The sequence below is a fragment of the Amblyraja radiata genome, chromosome 2, assembly GCF_010909765.2.
Source record: "Amblyraja radiata isolate CabotCenter1 chromosome 2, sAmbRad1.1.pri, whole genome shotgun sequence".
NCBI lineage: Eukaryota > Metazoa > Chordata > Chondrichthyes > Rajiformes > Rajidae > Amblyraja > Amblyraja radiata.
In genome coordinates, this window is record NC_045957.1 from 20108035 (window position 1) to 20126028 (window position 17994).

General features: G+C 43.1%; 1 protein-coding gene across 1 annotated transcript in view; it reads left to right on the plus strand.

Moving 5' to 3' along the window:
* Nucleotides 1-17994, plus strand: part of elp2 (elongator acetyltransferase complex subunit 2) — a 139226-nt gene that overhangs the window by 43126 nt on the left and 78106 nt on the right. The window contains exon 10 of the mRNA XM_033042787.1: nucleotides 14422-14522. Coding sequence (XP_032898678.1) covers nucleotides 14422-14522 — 101 coding nt within the window. The remainder of the gene's footprint in view (nucleotides 1-14421; nucleotides 14523-17994) is intronic.

The window sequence follows — 17994 nt, forward strand, 5'->3', positions numbered from 1 at the left end:
GGACTATGATTTAACAGTTTTTTTAAATTAAGTGTCTTTCTACAAAATATCCCTTACATCGCCTGCAGCTAATGCAAATGTAGCGCATGTTGGACAGAAACGTAATTCAGCAGCTGCCTTGTTTCCCCCGCTCCCCTACAGGGTTTACCTCGTGGCCCTTGTGTTTCCTTGCCACTCTTTGCCACTGCTGCAGTCTCATGCTTGGCTACGTACAACACTTGACGAGGAAAGCTCCACCATTACCTGTTTGCAAGTATGACAGTTCACCTGTTAATTATTAAAGTACGTGACAGAATCTTCAGGAAATTTTGTCATTCTTCACTACTATCCTTGATTTGAAGTGGTTCTTGTCAAGAGTGTTTTATTGTCATATGTCCTAGATAGGACAATGAAATTCTTGCTTGCTGCAGCACAACAGAATATGTAAACGTAGTACATAACGGGAGAAAAAGAGTTCAGTGTGTATATATACACATGCACATATACTCAATAAATAAACAAATATAATGCAATAATAATTATAGTCTGTTGTAGTTCAGAGCTTATTTGTTGTTGTGTTTAATAGCCTGATGACTAGGGAAGAAACTGTTCCTGTTCCTGAACCTGAATGTACAGTTTTCAGGCTCCTGTACCTTCTTCCCGATGGCAATGGTGAAATGAGTGTGTGGCCAGGATGGTGTGGGGGTTGGCTGCCTTTTTGAGGCAGTGACTTCGATAGATCCCTTCGATGGTGGGGAGGTCAGAGCCGGTGATGGACTAGGCAGTGTTCAAAACATTTTGCAGTCTTTTCCGCTCCTGGACGTTCAAGTTGCCGAACCAGACCATGATGCAACCAGTCAGTATGCTGTCTACTGTGCACCTATAGAAGTTCAAGGGAATCCTCTTTGACATACCGAATCTCCGTAGTCTTCTCAGGAAATAGAGGCGCTGATGTGCCTTCTTTATAATTGCATCAGTGTGTTGGGTCCAGGAAATATCTTCGGAAATATGCACGCCCAGGAATTTGAAGTTTCTGACCCCTCCACCATCGACCCATTGATATAAACAGGATTGTGGGTCCTCATCCTTCCCCTTCCAAAGTATACAATCAGTTCCTTGGTTTTACTGATGTTGAGAGGCAGGTTGTTGTGCTGGCACCATTTGGTCAATCGGTCGATCTCACTACTTTACTCTGACTCATCACCATCTGTAATTCGTCCAACAACGGTGGTGTCGTCGGCGAACTTGATGATGGAGATTGCACTATGTCCGGTTCCATAGTCATGGGTATAGAGTGAGTTTTGACACTTCACTACTGTAGCTGAAGTGTGCACGATTCTTGGCAGCCACAAGGCCAAAGGCAGGGCCGTGTCTCCCTCTGCCTATCTATGTTCAAATCAAGCCAGTAAGTACATTTTGTGTGGCTGTGCAGGTCCTGCCTGGGAATGTTCAATAATTGCCAAAAAACCCCACAGAAGAACAAGAAAGCATATGTAAGGTTTAGGAAGGAGAGATCGGACAAGGTCTTAAATGAAGCAGGAGAAGTTTAACAGAGAACCAAGAAGGCTAATAGGGGCTAACAGAGCACATTTGTTGAGAATCCCACTGGATTTATTACATACATTAAAAAAGGATAACTAGAAAGAAGGTAGGACCACTCAAAGATGAAAGAAGGAATATATGCCTAGAACCAGAGGAAATGGGCAAAGTATTGAACGAGCAGTTCACATCGGTATTCACCGAGGAGAATTACATGGACCTTGGGCTGCATGTCCATAATTCCCTGAAAGGGGAAATACAAGTGGATAGGGTGATAAATAAGGTGTAAGGCACGCTTCCCTTCATTGGTTAGGCAATGAGAACAGGCAGCAAGTTAAGAAGTATAGATCACATGCAGGCGGATGTGCAGCTTAGATTTGCATCATGGTCAGCATGGACATGGTGGGTCGAAGTGTCTGTTCATGGCCAGTGCTTTTATAGAACAAATAAATGAAAGATATGCAAAAAATATAACTATAATAAAGGAAACAGGTCATTGTTAGCTGTGGCCGAGGTGAAAATGATTACAGACAATGAGACTATACTCTAATTCACCTAGGTGAGTCTCATTGTCTATCCTCATTTTCACCTGGGCCACAGACAATGGCCTATGTCCTTTATATTTGTTACTTTTTTGCATATCTTTCATTAATTTGTTCTATATCTTTTGCATCACCGTCTATATCGCTTGTTTCCCTATCCCCTGACTCTCAGTCTGTGGAAGGGTCTCGACCAAAAATGCTACCTATTCCTTTTTTCTAGAGATGCTGTCTGACCCGCTGCATTACTCCAGCTTTTTGTGTCTATTTTCGGTTTAAACCAGCATCTGCAGTTCCTTCCTACATATCCCCTAATAGAAACATAGAAAATAGGTGCAGGAGTAGGCCATTCGGCCCTTCGAGCCTGCACTGCCATTCGATATGATCATGGAGGAGGAGCCATCTTGGTGAACGGCTGCTAGCCAGCAGCCGTCCGTTTTAATTCATTTTTTTAAATAGTTTTTAGTGAGTCCTGTTTTTCGTTTGTAGAGGATATGGACTTTTTAATGTGGGGGGTAGGTGTCAACTTTATTTCTAGGTCCCTACCTGGTCGGTGTGGCAGCTTATTCTCCGGGCTGCCCGTCGACCCGTCCTCGTGGCCTACCAGCGGGCTTGGAGCGCCGTTTCCTGGCGGGGACCGCCCAGCACCTCGGCCTCGGTGGCGGCACAGCGCTGGAGCGCTATCGCGGAGCGGAGCGGGCGATGACTTGCCTGGGTCGCCGCGCTGGATCGACGCGCTGGAGCTCCGGTGAGCTGGACCGCCGAGATCAACACCTCCGGGCTGCGGGTCTGCGGAGCAGAGCGGGCGGCACCGACATTAACATCGGGAGCCTGGGAGCTCCAAACCGGCGCGGCCTTGTCGGCTTCGGCAGCCGCGGTCTCCAACCAGGAAGCGGCCGTTCCAGGAGGCCCAGCCGCTGAAAGGACTCTCCCGACGCCGGGTCAACACCACCCGGTGAGAACGGCCAGGAACATCGGGCCTCCGTAGAGGCAATTGCGGTGGCCTCAATAGGCCTGACTTTGGGGTGAACTTGGGGTGGGGACTGGACATTGTGCCTTCCCCCACAGTGGTATCCATTGTGGGGGGATAATTTTTTTGTCTAATGTAATCCTGTAAGTCTGTGTCCAAGATGGCTGCCGTGAAGAGAGAGTGGACGCTGGTGCGCTTTGGCTGCCGCTGCTCTCTCTTCACATTGTGTTTTTGATTTTCTGTTTTTGGATTGAATTCTGTTTTTAATTTGTGTCTGTGATGTCTTTATTACTTATTTTATTCTGATTATATGTTTTTATTCCTATTAATCTATGTAAGGTGTCCTTGAGATGTCTGAAAGGCGCCCATTAAATATAATTTATTATTATTATTATTATTATTATTATGGCTGATCATCCAACTCAGTATCCCATCCCTGCCTTCTCTCCATACCCCTTGATCCCTTTAGCCACAAGGGCCACATCTAACTCCCTCTTAAATATAGCCAATGAACTGGCTTCAACTACCTTCTGTGGCAGAGAATCCTCGAGTTTTCCCAGCCTTGTTGCCACCACGTTACCCAATTGATCGAGCTTCTCAGCAGCTAAATATGGGTGAAAAGACTCATATTTTGTGAAGATGTGCAATCATGTTCCCCGATGTCAGTAGCTTCCCCCTAAAAATTACAGGAAAACCGACAAGCTAGCATTGTGATCTCCTGGTTGTACTGAGACGTCTTCTCAATTATTGTAAGCTACAACCTTGGGCTCCAGTTGATGTCTGGAAAAGTGAAGTAGGAATTGCGTGAAGTGGTGATGTTGCTCGGCGTGTATTGGATGACTGGAAAATATCAGAGCCTCTGGCATGTTGAAATCACCTGTAAATGTTGCTACTGTGAGGTACTTAAGGTTAAAATGATTTAAGGTTAGAAAGGATTTAGCATGTATGAAGATGAGTGCTAATAGATCAATTTTCTGACACAAATCTTTCACTGCTCAAAACTATGATTGATGCCCTGTGCAATGGGCAAGTCTGTATTAAACAGCACATTTGAGCAAGGCTCTACTCTAAAATCCTCACACTATTCAGGCAACTGTCACTGAGATGAACTTTGCCACAAATTGAAAAATCATAAGCTAATAGAACTAGTGACCAAGAGTTAATCCCCTTTGCTGACCGGGCATTTTCATTGGCTCATTGGGGGAAAAAAACGTAAGCACGAGTGTTCAGAACCAAGGTGAACTGACCGGTAATGTTAAATGCCCGCTAAACTTCACAGCTATGTTTCTCTGGCTTCTTAAAAGTTGTCTGGCTTCTTAAAAGTGTCTCCACTCATTCTCCCCCCCCCCCCTCTTTTAAAGGACTTACTGTACACCGTGCTAGCCGTCTTAACCTTCCTGTTCATCGCGGTGTGTGTCTGTATCACCTTGGCTTTGCACCATGTGAATTTCAGACAGCGCTCCCCCGCTTTCCCTGGCCCCCGCCTTTGTGATGTGTGTGTGTGTGTATGTGTGTGTGTGTCTCTGACGCTCGCCGTTCCAGTTCCCAGTTTATTCAGCGAGTGCTGCGAACTTGACAGTCGCCGGCAGTCAGCTGAAAAATCGCCCAAGTGAGACAGGCCCTCAAGTCCTAAAAAGTTTAGTTGTCGCAGAATTCACAAACTCTCAGGATGATTTCTAGTTTCCTTTGCATTAGTATGTACTTCCAGATTTCATTCCTGCCTGCATGGCCTGCCTTAAATTTTAAGATTGTGTTCAGAATTTCCTCCACAGGACAAAATACTTTCACTGTATTCCCTCCTTAAAATCTCTTTATCGTGGTAAATGTCGTGACTAGATCATCCCTGGAGTCTATATTCAACTTTATATAAGATATGTTTATGCAACCTGTACTCATCATTTATTTATTTTAAGCCCTCGTGAAATTCTCTGGAGTGCATCTTGAACCAACAGCCTTCTGAATCAAAGGCAACTGCTATGTCTGAGCTGGCACAAAACTCGCTCTTTAAATTGGTTATTTCAGTCATGTGTGGCTCAAAATTGAAGCCACAGTGCATCTTCAAAGAAATTACAAGATAAATTGTAGGGCCTCAGTTTCTTGTTGTGCTAGTAGATGAACAGTTTAAAAAATTGGCATAACACCGTCTGCATTTTCAGACAATCATGATAAAGCAATTCTTATTTTTTATTTTAAAATGAAATAAAAAGCAGCAACATGTGTTGTGATGCAAACTGCTGAATGTGGATGGTCAAGGAGATATTTGAGTTAGTAATATTTTAGTGTTAATTTGTTTTTCGGATGTAATGTCTCACAGTTCTTGCAATTTCTGCAATAGAATTTAATAGTAAGATTAAACGAGAACTTACCAGTTTGAAGTTTGATCTTGATTTTATGAGGAGTTACGATGAGCGATTACGTGAAGAAGGGCCGTCCGTCTGCGTGCGCGTCAATCTTCAAAGCAGCGGTGTTAAATCACAGATAAAAAATAAGACCTGAGAATAGTAAGATTGTGAAAAACTTGAACTTTCATATGACCTTGATAATATGAGGGTGGGAGCGGTGGGCATGTAATCGCTCATCGTAACTCCTCATAAAATCAAGATCAAACTTCAAACTGGTAAGTTCTCGTTTAATCTTACTATTTTATTTCGGAGTCACGTGAGTGACTACGTGAAGATTTCAAAGCTCTGTGATTTTACACCGGTTACGAATCCAAGCGTCACACACTGAATGGATTGACCATGGATGCGTGTAATCATTAAAGCATTCAGACATTACGTAGTTAAGTAAAGAAACTGATGCTTTAAATGAAAGAAAAGTTTAAAAAAAAGTTACCCCTCCCAACCTTGGGGGGAAACTAAGGGACAGAACTTAAAATGGTACGTGCAAACACCCCCAGTCCGGTTATGGGTTTGTTATAAAAACTGGTGGACCGTTATTTCATTCGTCCACCCTGCAGCCACTAGGATGTCGTTAAGGGGCACGTCCATAGCTCTTGCTGCCGACGTAGATGCAGCCCTGGTGGAGTGAGATTTAACCATATAAATGTTTACTCCTGCTACCGCCATTACCTCCTTTGACCATCTGGAGATGATTTGTGTTGATACCTTCTGGTGTGGTTTTTTATGGCTGATGAGGACCGATTGTTCTGAGCCTCTGAGGTTCTCCGTAACTCTCAGATAGTGGTGTTAGTACGTTACCACACACACAACAGTTGGTCCTCTGGATATGCCAAGAACTGGATCTCCATCCCTGGCATTCCTGGCCTGCTCTGTTTTATCAGGTTCCTGATTAGGAATGTTATGTTGTTCATATTGGTGGTCATGTAGTCCAACTGTAACTTTTGCAGTGTCTGGACTCTTTGTCAGCATACCACCTTCAGGGTTAGTTATAGGCGGTCCCCACTGTCAAAGTAGGGTTAGTACCACGCTCACATCCCATGTGTTCGTGTAGCTTGGCCTTGGAGGTATTAAGTTGTAAATTCCCTTCATGAATTTTGTTGTAAAGGGGTGCGTTCCTATCGACCAGTGCCCTGCTTCCAGCATCAGATAGGAGGAGAGTGCGCCTCTGGCACTATAGATTGCACTATGACTTTGTTTATAGTTATGGTACAGAGTTGATAGGAACTACAAGACATCCGTTATCCGAACTGTGTTGTATTTGTCGGACAGTCCTATGCCTTGACATGGCCTCCTCAGAATCTGCAGACTAACAAGTTAATACGTTCATGTAGTGGATGATTGCTCCCTGTAACTGGGTTTACTAGGAGGTCCCTGCTCTTGGGTACAGCCATAACTGGCTGGACTATAATTCCCAAATTTTTTGGGAACCAGGCTTGAGTAGGCCAATTTGGCACTACCAATATGCCTGTGGCTTAGTCTTGCTTGATTTTGGTCAAGCATCGGTTTGTGAGACAAATTGGCGGAAAGCATACATAAACATTCCTCCCCAATTGAGGGAGAAAGCATCCACGGCCTTAGCTCCTGGATCCAGCTCGCAGGACACATATCTGGGTAACTGATGGTTTGGTCTAGATGCAAACAGATCAATATAGATAGATAGATAATCTTTATTGTCATTGTACAAGACAACAACATTTTGTTGGAGCAGTCCTCCAGCTGCACAGGAATATGAGTATAAAAATACGTTTAAAAAAAGAACTATTAAAAAATTAGACTATAAACATATAGGAGTATGGGCGGGTATGTGAGAGAGAGGGGGGGAATCAGTGTGGGAGGGGGATAGAGTTCAGTAGTGTCACAGCTCTATGGTAGAAGCTGTTTTTTAGTCTTGTCGTGCGGGCGCTCAGTGTCCTGTATCGTCTTCCTGAGGGCAGGAGGGTGAAGAGGCAGTGTCCAGGGTGTGTGCTGTCTCTAATAATGCCCGATCTGGTAATATCTCTAATATCCCCGATAATATCTGGTATGCCAAATCGTGTAGTTATTTCGTTAAATACTGCCCGATTCAACATCCATTCTGTGTTGTTATTAAACATTCGTGATCCAACATCTGTCACCGTGTTATATCTACCTCGTAGATAGACCGCTGTAACCCAAATATTCCTCTCGATACACCAGTGCCAAATGAGGTTCGACAATCTGTCGCAAGATACAGATTTTACACCACCCTTGTGATTTATATATGCCACCGCAGTGGTGTTATCAATCTGAATTTGAACAAGCACAGGTTGCATATCGCTACAGAAAACCTTGAGTCCATATTGTGCCCCCAACAATTCTGGGTAATTGATTCCCTGTGTTGGGGAATTACAGACTCCTGCTCATTCCATCTGCCCCCACAGCTCTAGACTGTGTTTGTGGCTCCCCATCCTTAGCCGCTAGCATTGGTCTGAACCACTGATGGCTTTCGAGCAAAATTTCCCTTGAGCTGTCTCTCGTTCGTTATCCACCATAGTTTATCAACAATGGCCTCTGCTGGTAATCCATAGTTTTGCCAATTTGGCCTGCATGTAATCTGAGTGTTCGTTCCTTTGCTCGCTGTAAATTCTGGTAATGCAAAGGCACGTGACGTACTGCTGGAAATGCAGGTACTATTTGCCAATTACACTCGCTGTTTGCCTGATAGATGGCTAGTATTTGACTATCAGGTCATGGCAGGCTTACTTAATCTTGTTGTTTGCCCCTAGGCAAAGTCACCAACATATTTACTGTTTTTAATAGTAAATCCTAGGTAATCAATTACCCTTGTAGGTGTCAATTTTGATTTAACTGGATGGATAAGGTAACCAATTCTTTCAAACAGGGATTTGGTTTGCTTTGACTGATGCTTCTGCCAATTCTTGGTGACTCCAAATTGAAAATGTCCTCCAAATATGCCATTACGATGTGGTTTTGAGACCTTTGTAGACCCAGAATTGGTTTCCATAGTTTAGTCAATAGTCTAGGAGCTGCTGTCAACCCATTTGGCAGAGCCATGCCATCCAGTTAAACTTCAAATTTCTCCTGTTCTTAGTGAATAGACACCGAATAGTATGCATCTTTCAGGTTGATGCATGCCATGTGACCATTTTATAGGAAGCTCCTATAAAACAGTTGTTAGACCATAACAAAATTTTACTGTTCTGAAAGTCTGTACTGCACAAATGAGTTAAACCTGGATGAAGTGACATCCTCCATCTGTCACCTGTCCTGGAAGGCAATCCTGCCCATAATACTGGGCCTGCCTCGAAGACAACTCCGGTCCGAGTTCCAAGTCTGCTTGGAACCTATGTATGTTGTGCAGTAAAAATAATCACATGTTGTTATCTGTTTTTTAAAACCAGATCTGAAATTCATGTTATTGTCATTTTGAACAAAAACACAAGAGTAAAATTACCAACATGTAACTGGTCCACAATCCCTTGTTTCGGTAAACCCAGACCCACCTACCTCCATGCCTACCGGTGGTCTTGTGGTAAGCCCAAAGGCCCCTGATGCGGGTTCCTTTTCCCTCCTTGATTGGGAGTAGGACTGGTAAGGAGTGTGGATTCCATGTTTCTCCTGACCTCTGCTTGGGTCTTGGTCTGAAAACCTTATTTCATACTGAGCTTGCCTTGTAAGACAATTCTGGCCATAATTCTGAGTCTGCCTTGAAAGACGACTCTGATCATATTTCCGTGCCCAGCTTTCAAGCTACCACCGGCTTCAGTGAACTGCTTATCCCCTATGTAGGTGTGGGGTGTGTTTGTCGCCTACTGATGAAGTTTGCTTGTCGTTGTACCTTGATTGGTCCGACAGCTTTTGCTTCCTTCTTCTGGTCTTACCTGAAGAGAGGATTCGGCGGCTAGTTTCTCCAAATTCACCCTGATAGCGCTGTTCCCTTGCCGCCGGCATTTGTGCGAATATTCTGCCAACTGCTGGCTCTTGAGGCCATATGCATGTGCTTCAGTATGTTCATACTTTAAATTCAAGATCAGTTACCTACTGATCACTCACACTCCCCTCCACTGAGAGTGAGATTTGTAGGCAGCCCTGAAAACAGGTGCTGCCGCAGGCCCCTGAGGATACCTGCGCTGACATGGCCCCTCCAGCGGACCTAAATAAGATTCTTGCTTTGGGTCAGACTGAAACTGACCGTGGATGCTCCTCTCCTCAGAGCAGGAGACATTTGTGCAGCCCTGAAACAGGTGCCGCTGCCTGCGGGTTCTCCATAATTCCCGGGCTGATAACTCCCTCCTTTGGAGTATATCATTGTGGAGCACCTCTCCATCAGGTGCTCCATGTGGGTTTTGAACGTTTAAACACGTTACCCATGAAGGAGGTTATCCTCTCCATCCGGGATCCTCCTGGCCTACCCTCCAATTGGGTTTGCCTAGGTACTCCTGGCCCGTTTTGTTTTCCCCATGTGTGAGGCTGCTGGCACGGCCTGCTGTAGAGGCCCGTGCTGATACTGCTCCCTCCTTCGGAGCAGATCATTGTTGGAGCAACTTCTCCATAAGTTGCTCCATGTGGGAGAGTCGTCCTCAGACGCTCTCCGTTGAGGGAGAGTATCCCTCTTCCCCGGACTCATCTGAGTCAACGGGTGTCAGACTTGCGGGTGGTTTTTACGTCCCGCAGGACCACCACGGGGCTCCTCCTCCTGCACCAAGTCTTTCCTGCCGGTTCTGCCGGCGGTAATGTCGGGAACAAGACCGTCGCCCGCTACTGGGAATGCTGCGGTCTTCGGCAGCCGACTTCCCCACGGACCGTCTCCTCGACATCTGGGCTCTGAAACTACAAAAAGCTTCAAGTCCGAGAGAACGCAGGTAAGTAGTTCAACTTTCCTTACCTGCCGATCCTGACGGCTGGGAGGACACAGTTCCTCTCCAATCCGTCATGCGCGTTGCGTTCAGACGTAATGACGCGCACGCAGACGGACGGCCCTTCTTCACGTAGTCACGTGACTCCGAAGTAAAATCATTGTCCAAAGCAAGTGCCTACGCTGTTTATTGATACCTCCTAATTTTCCATTCATTTGAAATTTTGCTAAAAGTTTCAGATTGCTGATTGTAATGAACGTCAAGTGCATGCTTGCTGCTGCAGTGTGAATAATGGACTGAAAATATTGCCTGAGTTTTTTATCAGTGTGCTTGCGTAGATGTAAATGCTTGGTGTGTCACAGGTTCTATTTATAAACTGGATCTGGAAACTAATGCATTCTTTATTAGGTAGTCCCGCAATACTTTATATTACCTTTTTAGCATGCTTTGTAAATACATAGAACTTAGAAAGTACAGCACAGGAACCGGCCCTCAGCCAACAATGTCTGTACCGAACATGATGCCAAGCTAAACCATCTCATCTGCCAGCACGTGATCCATAACCCTCTATTCCCTGCATATCAATTAACCTATCGAAAAGCCTCTTGAATGCCACTGGCCTATCTGCCTCCACCATAATCCCTGGCAGCACAGTCCAGGTACTCACTACCCCAGTGTAAAAAAAACCTTACTCTTCAAAATGGCCACGACCCGAAATGTCACCCATTCCTTCTCTCCAGAGATGCTGCCTGTCCCGCTGAGTCACTCCAGCTTTTTGTGTCTATCGTCAACCTTACTCTTCACGTCTCCTTTAATGGTGGTCAGTGCAGTCTCGGTGGGCAGAAGGGCCTGTTTCCATGTTGTAACTCTAAATTCTAAAGTTTATATCCAAAATCATTCCAGAGAAAACAGTCCAACTTTGTCCAACCTATCCTTATAGCTAAGACTCTTTAACCAACGCAGCATTCTGGTAAACCTCTTCTGCACCCTCTTCAAAGCCTCCACATCTTTTCTGTAAATGGGTGATCAGATCTGTATGCAATATTCTAAGTGCGGCCTAACCAAAGTCCTATAAAGCTGCACCATGAAGCAGACCGTATGCCTTCTTTACCATTCTATCTACTTATGTTGCCATTTTCAGGGAGCTATGGACCTGGACTCCAAGATTCCTCAGTACGTTAATGCTATTAAGGGTCTTGCCATTATCTGTATCCTTTTCCCTTGCATTTGACCTTCCAAAGTGCAACACCTCATATTTGCTCTGATTAAGCTCTAATTGCCATTTCTCGGTCCATTTCTGCAGCTGATCTATATCCTGTCGAATACCTTGACAGCTTTCCTCAACGTCCGCAACTCAAGCAATCTTGGTGTCACCTGCAAAATTACTAACCAACTCATCTAAAGGCACGTCCAAGTCATTTATATATATCACAAACAACAGAGGTCCCCGTGTTCAAAGTACTAACGATAGAGAGTCATTATATATCATAACAAGTACTTTAATTTGAATACATACAGAGACCATCGAAATGAGTACTGTAGGCTCCGAATCGTAAGTTGAACTAACCAGCATGGCTGCCGCATGCCACCAGGTGGTGGTGTGGAAAACCTGACATGGATTATTGATCAGGTCATCAGCAGCAAAACCAGACACTGATCAAATCAGCAATAAATTAAAATTTCTTTATTTATATAGCACATTTTTAGTCAACTTGCATTGACCCCAAAGTGCTTCACATAATTACATTCACACACACAGGCAAAGGTGGGTGAAGTGTCTTGCCCAAGGACACACACAGGCAAAGGTGGGTGAAGTGTCTTGCCCAAGGACACAACGACAGTATGCACTCCAAGCGGGATTCGAACCAGCTACCTTCCGGTTGCCAGCCGAACACTTAGCCCATTGTGCCATCTGTCGTCCACTCATACTGTTTGATCTACTCCCAGCAAATTTTGTGAATGCCATTGGCTGCTTCAAGACTAATTAATGAAATCTTTCCTGGCAAGTATTTTTTAATGAAATAGGAAAAGAAAATTCATAAATGTAGCAGTGATATTAACCAACACTTTAATGATTTTATTAGTGGAAAGAAATACATGTTATGTAATGTATGCCCAGCTTCTGAATCGTTTGTGCTTTAGATAGAGATGCAAGAAGATTTGCAATTAATTTTCCGTATGTTCTCATAGTTTATCAGATTTAAATTTTCAATTCTAACCTGAAAAGTTAACTCTGCTTTGCTGTCCTCAGATAGTGCCAGGCTGCTGAGTATATATGCAGTATTTTTATGTTTTATTGCAGATTTCTAGCATCTACAGTATTTTGCTATGCTAGGTGTCATGTTTATGATTTTCTTGCACTGCAACTTTTCTAACATTGTAGCTGCAGGAAAATTGAACTATACCTTTTGGGTGAGCATCTATTGAATCCAAGATTTTATTGATGGTCACAAAAATATTTTAAAATAATTTTTGCCATAAAAGCCTAAAAGAATACTTTCCTTGGCATATGCTAGAAGCTGGAAACGATTCATCATCTCTCTTCATGTTAGGAATGAGAGGCCATGGGAAAGGTACCTTGAGCTTCCAGTAACCTGTTATTGTGGTTCTCCAACCCACTCCCTTTGTGACTTTTACCCCTTATTCTTTTCCAATGAAGACCTTAGGGATAAGCACCTCATTTTTCTATAAGCTACATGAGAACTCTCAGGATTCAGATAAGCAACCTCTCTAGTTTCTATCAGATTTGACCAATTCTGATGGAAAGCCATCAACCTGAAATTTCTATTTTTCCTCTCTTCACAGATGCTCCCTGATCTGCTGGGTATTTACAGCATCCTCTTTTATTTCAGATTTCCAATAACTGCAGTCTTCTGAATCTTGCTGTTCTAACATTGTTTTACGAATCTGTTGACCACATTTTTATTCGCCAGGGAGATTAGCTATGATCTACAAGCCCTCATCATCTCTCAACTGGCATCAATGCAGCGACATCTGTCATTCTCGTTTGGTCTACAGACTATTACAGGCATTCTCTTCTGTTCTTCCCTCTCCATTATCTGCAATTAAAACATCCTTGACTTAAAGCTTTTCCTTACTGTGACGAAGGTTATAAACCTGAAATATTAATTCTGTTTTTCTCTTCAGAAATGCTGCTTCATTTTGTATTTATAGCATTGTATATGTATATATATGTATATATATGTATATATTTATATCATGGTATATGGACACATTTATCTGTTTTGTAGTAAATGCCTACTATTTTCTGTGTGCTTAAGCAAAGCAAGAATTTCATTGTCCTATACAGGGACACATGACAATAAACTAACTTGAACTTGAACTTGAACTTGTCTGTTTTTATTTGCTGAATGTATGTCCCATTCAGCCCTTCAACCTCTAACTAGCTGTAATTGGCATAGGTGCAACTCTATACTTAAATATTGTTACCGACCGTAATTAAAAGGCTGGGAACAGTTGAGAAGTTTTGTTATTTTCCTTTACATTTTCTATATTTTATTAATTTCTGGTACTGTAAGAAATTTTAAGTAAGTTATTTTAACGTTTTAACAATGCCTAAATCCATTTAAATAATTTCTTGATTTACTTAAACCAAATTGTAAAGCCCTTGATCACAATGATGTCATGGATGAGAGAAATTCCCAGGCAAATTGCTCAGCTCCATGTGATGCCTGAAGCATCTTGGCCAATCTAGTGCTTGGCTAATTGGTCCTGCAGATTCAGTAAAGTTATTGATTATAATGATGGGAGTTGGAATAAATAGGGGCAGTAGTCTGATTTATCCACAATCCTGCTTGTTCACCTAGAGTCTTAATCCAATTAGATCAAGAACTTTGAGCTGTTGTTTCTCTCAGCATATGTGTATGAGAAAGGGGGGGTCCTAGTCCTGGCGACTAGGATATCGCAGTTTTTGAGGTGGTTGATAATTTAGTGTTTTTATTAAAGAATGCTTGTAATTTCTGACCGCCTGGTCAGCTCTATGCTATAAAGTGTAGTGAAATACAACCATTTAGTATTGCTTGGCATGAGGAACTTAGTGTATTCTGTGGTAGACAAAAATGCTGCAGAAACGAAGGAAATAGGCAACGTTTCGGATCGAACCCCTTCACTGTTTTGTGCTTGTTTCTCTCCTGCAGATGGCAGACTTGAACAGCCCTTGTCCTTGTTATCTGCATCAATGGATAAAACAATGATCATTTGGGCTTCAGATGAAGAATCTGATGTGTGGTTGGAACAGGTAAGCTTTATTATCAATGATAATATTTTAATGCTATTTTCCTGGGTTCTTTGACAGCATTGTGAGATTTCCTATAAAAGTTAATGTTGGCTGCATCTAATTTTAGATCAGTTGTCATTTCTGATTTTAAAAAATAATGTTTTTCATGTATGAAGAGTACAGTGTGTGGATCAATTATTTTCAGTCTTTTTATTCCTGGGAGTGCTCGTCTTAGATTCCTGGGTTAATTGTGTATATGGGGCGAAATGGTTTCAATTGTATCCTCGTTTTTCCCTTTTGGAGGACAATGGATCGTCAATGAGAGAGACACTTTTTGTCCAGCTCAGGAGGTGCCTATTCTCCTGGTGCCCGAGTTGATCATAAAACAGGAGTTGTTTATCCTCCACATTTGTATTAGCATGCAAATTATTTTAAATAAAGTCCTGGCGACTAGGTTATTGTTGCCTTGGGCCACAAGACAGTCTCCATAGTGCTATGACACTACCCACAGCCCAGGAGCCAGGACTAGTATGCAGTAACTTTAGGGCAGGAGAGCTGGCTGGGATCAAAGAAGCTCTGGGCTGGGAGAGAGTTCCTCCTCACTGAAGAATTTCCCCCTTTGGGAAATCTAAATGCACTTCTAATTAAGTACATTTAAGTATTATTGGTAAGGAAATAGCGTTATCATCAGAATTAAAATTTGCACCAAGCTTGGAGACGGAATTGTGGCGACTTCATGCCCACGTGGTCTTTAGGTACAGCTTGTTCCTGTTGCCTCATAACGAGCAGCGTCACGTGAGGGTCGAGAGACGAGAGCTGAGATACAAACTCTGAGGACAGAGAGACTAACGGGCTTAGCTGCACATGAGGAGTAATGAGATTTTATTAAACAAACGACAAAGCTTGTCCTTTACTTTCGGTTGTGAGATTTAGTGGATCCTACTGAATCATAAGAATGGGAGTGGGTATATCAGCTTCACAACTTTACTTGTCACCCTGAGTAGATAGTGACTGATTGACACCTAAATTGCATTTACCATCCTTAACACTGGATCTTAATCTTTAGATTTCATTCTAAATCAGTTGTGAAAACTGCATTTGTCATAATCCCACATCTACTGGGAAAGAGAGTGTTCCAAACTCCAAGTACCTGTTGTGTGAAAAGTGCTCTAGTTTTCACCCTGAGGCCTCTTCCTCTTCATCTAGCTATTAGAAGGTATTATAACCCTATCTAAACATTTTAATGTTTTTGAGTACTTCAGTTATATCATTCCTTGACCCTCCAAATTCATCTGAATATAAATCAAATTATTATATCATTCCGGTGATTCTGTGCTACTTGATCCCTCTAAAGCTAGTATATTTTCCTGCTCTTCAGTCTTTAAAATTAAATACTGTTCTCCAAACGGAGATTAGTCAAGCTGCTGTATTTCAGCCCCTTTGATGATACTCCTGATTCCTTGAGATGTTCTATTCATTCTTTGATTGGTTTTTGTACTTGTATTAAAGCTGTGATCCTTTACATAGTTTTCTTAATCTTTTTGCTTCTCAACAGTTTCAGATTTATGTTACCAGGTACGAGAATTCTAATTTAATTCTAATTTTTTTAATGTAAAATAGATGACCTCACAATTGGCCATCCATTTTATTCGAACAATTCGAACTGCACACATTGCTCCAGGTGTGGTCTCAGCAACAACTTGTACAGCTGCATCATGATGTGCCAACTTTTATACTTAATACCCTTTTATACTTAATACCCCCTGTGTGCCTGGGTCCTGGACTTTCTCTCCACCAGGCCCCAGGTAATCAAGATGGGGGGAAATACATCAAAGTCCCTCACCCTGAACACAGGATCCCCCCAGGGTTGCATCCACAGCCCCCTACTCCCTGTACACACATGATGACTGCGTGGCTAGGTTCAGCTCCAACTCGATAATCAAGTTTGCTGATGACACTGTGGTGGTGGGCCTGATCTCAGACAACGATGAGAAGGCCTACCAGGACGAGGTGGCTGATCTGGCACTCTGGTGTCAGGACAACAGCCTCTCTTGAACATCAAAAAAACTAAGGAGCTGATCGTGGACTTTAGGAGGGCACATCATCCAAGGACGTACACACCATTGAGGATAAATGGGGAAACTGGATAGGGTGAGCTGTTTTAAATACCTGGGAGTCCACATCTCTGAGGATATGACATGGACATCACATGCTTCAACACTCGTGAGTAAGGCAAGGCAGCGCCTTTACCACCTCAGGCAATTGAGGAAATTCAGAGTGTCTCTGAGGATCCTCCAGTGCTTCTACTCAACGGCTATGGAAAGCATCTTGTCCGGAAATATCACGATTTGGTTCGGGAACTGCTCTGCCCAGGACAAGAAGACTCTGCAGAGAGTAGTGCGTTCGGCCAAACGCACTATGGGAACTTCACTCGCCCCTCTGCAGGAACTATACATCAGAAGGTGCAACTCCAGAGCCAATAAGAGCATGGGAGACCCCTTCCACCCCTGCAACAGACTTGTCCAGCTGCTACGATCAGGCAAACGCCTCCGTTGCCATGCTGTGAGAACGGAGAGGTTGAGAAGGAGTTTCTTCCCAGAGGCCATTAGGACTGTAAACTCCTACCTCACCAGGGACTAACTTTACTGTACCATTCTACTGGTTTTTTTAATTTGCTGTTTTCTTTTCCTTTTTCCTTCCTCCCACAATATGTAATATGTAAAAGAATATGTGATTCTGTTCCATTCTGTTTGTAGTTTGTTTGTTTGTTGTTTGTTTTTTGCACAATGTCCGCGAGCATTGCCACTTTTCATTTCACTGCACATCTCGTATGTGTATGTGACGAATAAACTTGACTTGACTTGACTTCCCAAGCATTTTGTATGCATTTTTCACCACGTTGTCCACTGATTCGCCACTTTCAGGGAACCGTGTGCCTGTACTTCCAGATGTCTCTGCTTTGGAAAGCTCTCCAGTACTACCATCTACTGTGTAAATTCTGCCCTGGTTTGACATATCAAAATGCAACACCTCACACTTGCCAGAGTTAAATTCCATGTCCTATTCCTAGGCCCACCTTCACAACTTCTTGCTCCCTCACAGAACCCTTATATATCCCTTTGACAGCACTTTGAGTTCTCCTCACAAGTTCCCAATACATCCACTGTTCGGCAAGTTTGGTTTACGTGCACATGATCTCTTCATCCAAGTCATCAATTTGGATCACCAGTCGTTGAGGCTCCAGCAGTGGTCCCTGTGGCATTCAACTAACTGTTGACTGCCACAATCTGAAAATTACCCTTTTAAACCTACTATTCTGTTGGCTAGCCTTTCTCCCTATCCATCCCTGTATATTTCCTCCATCTATCTGTGCTTGAGTTTTTCAAAGATATGTTGTTGGGATGCATGTTTGCCAAAATCACATTTCATTTTTAGTTTTGAGCAAATAGTGGGCTTTTCCACATTTGTTGTCACTTACTGGTTCACATCAAAT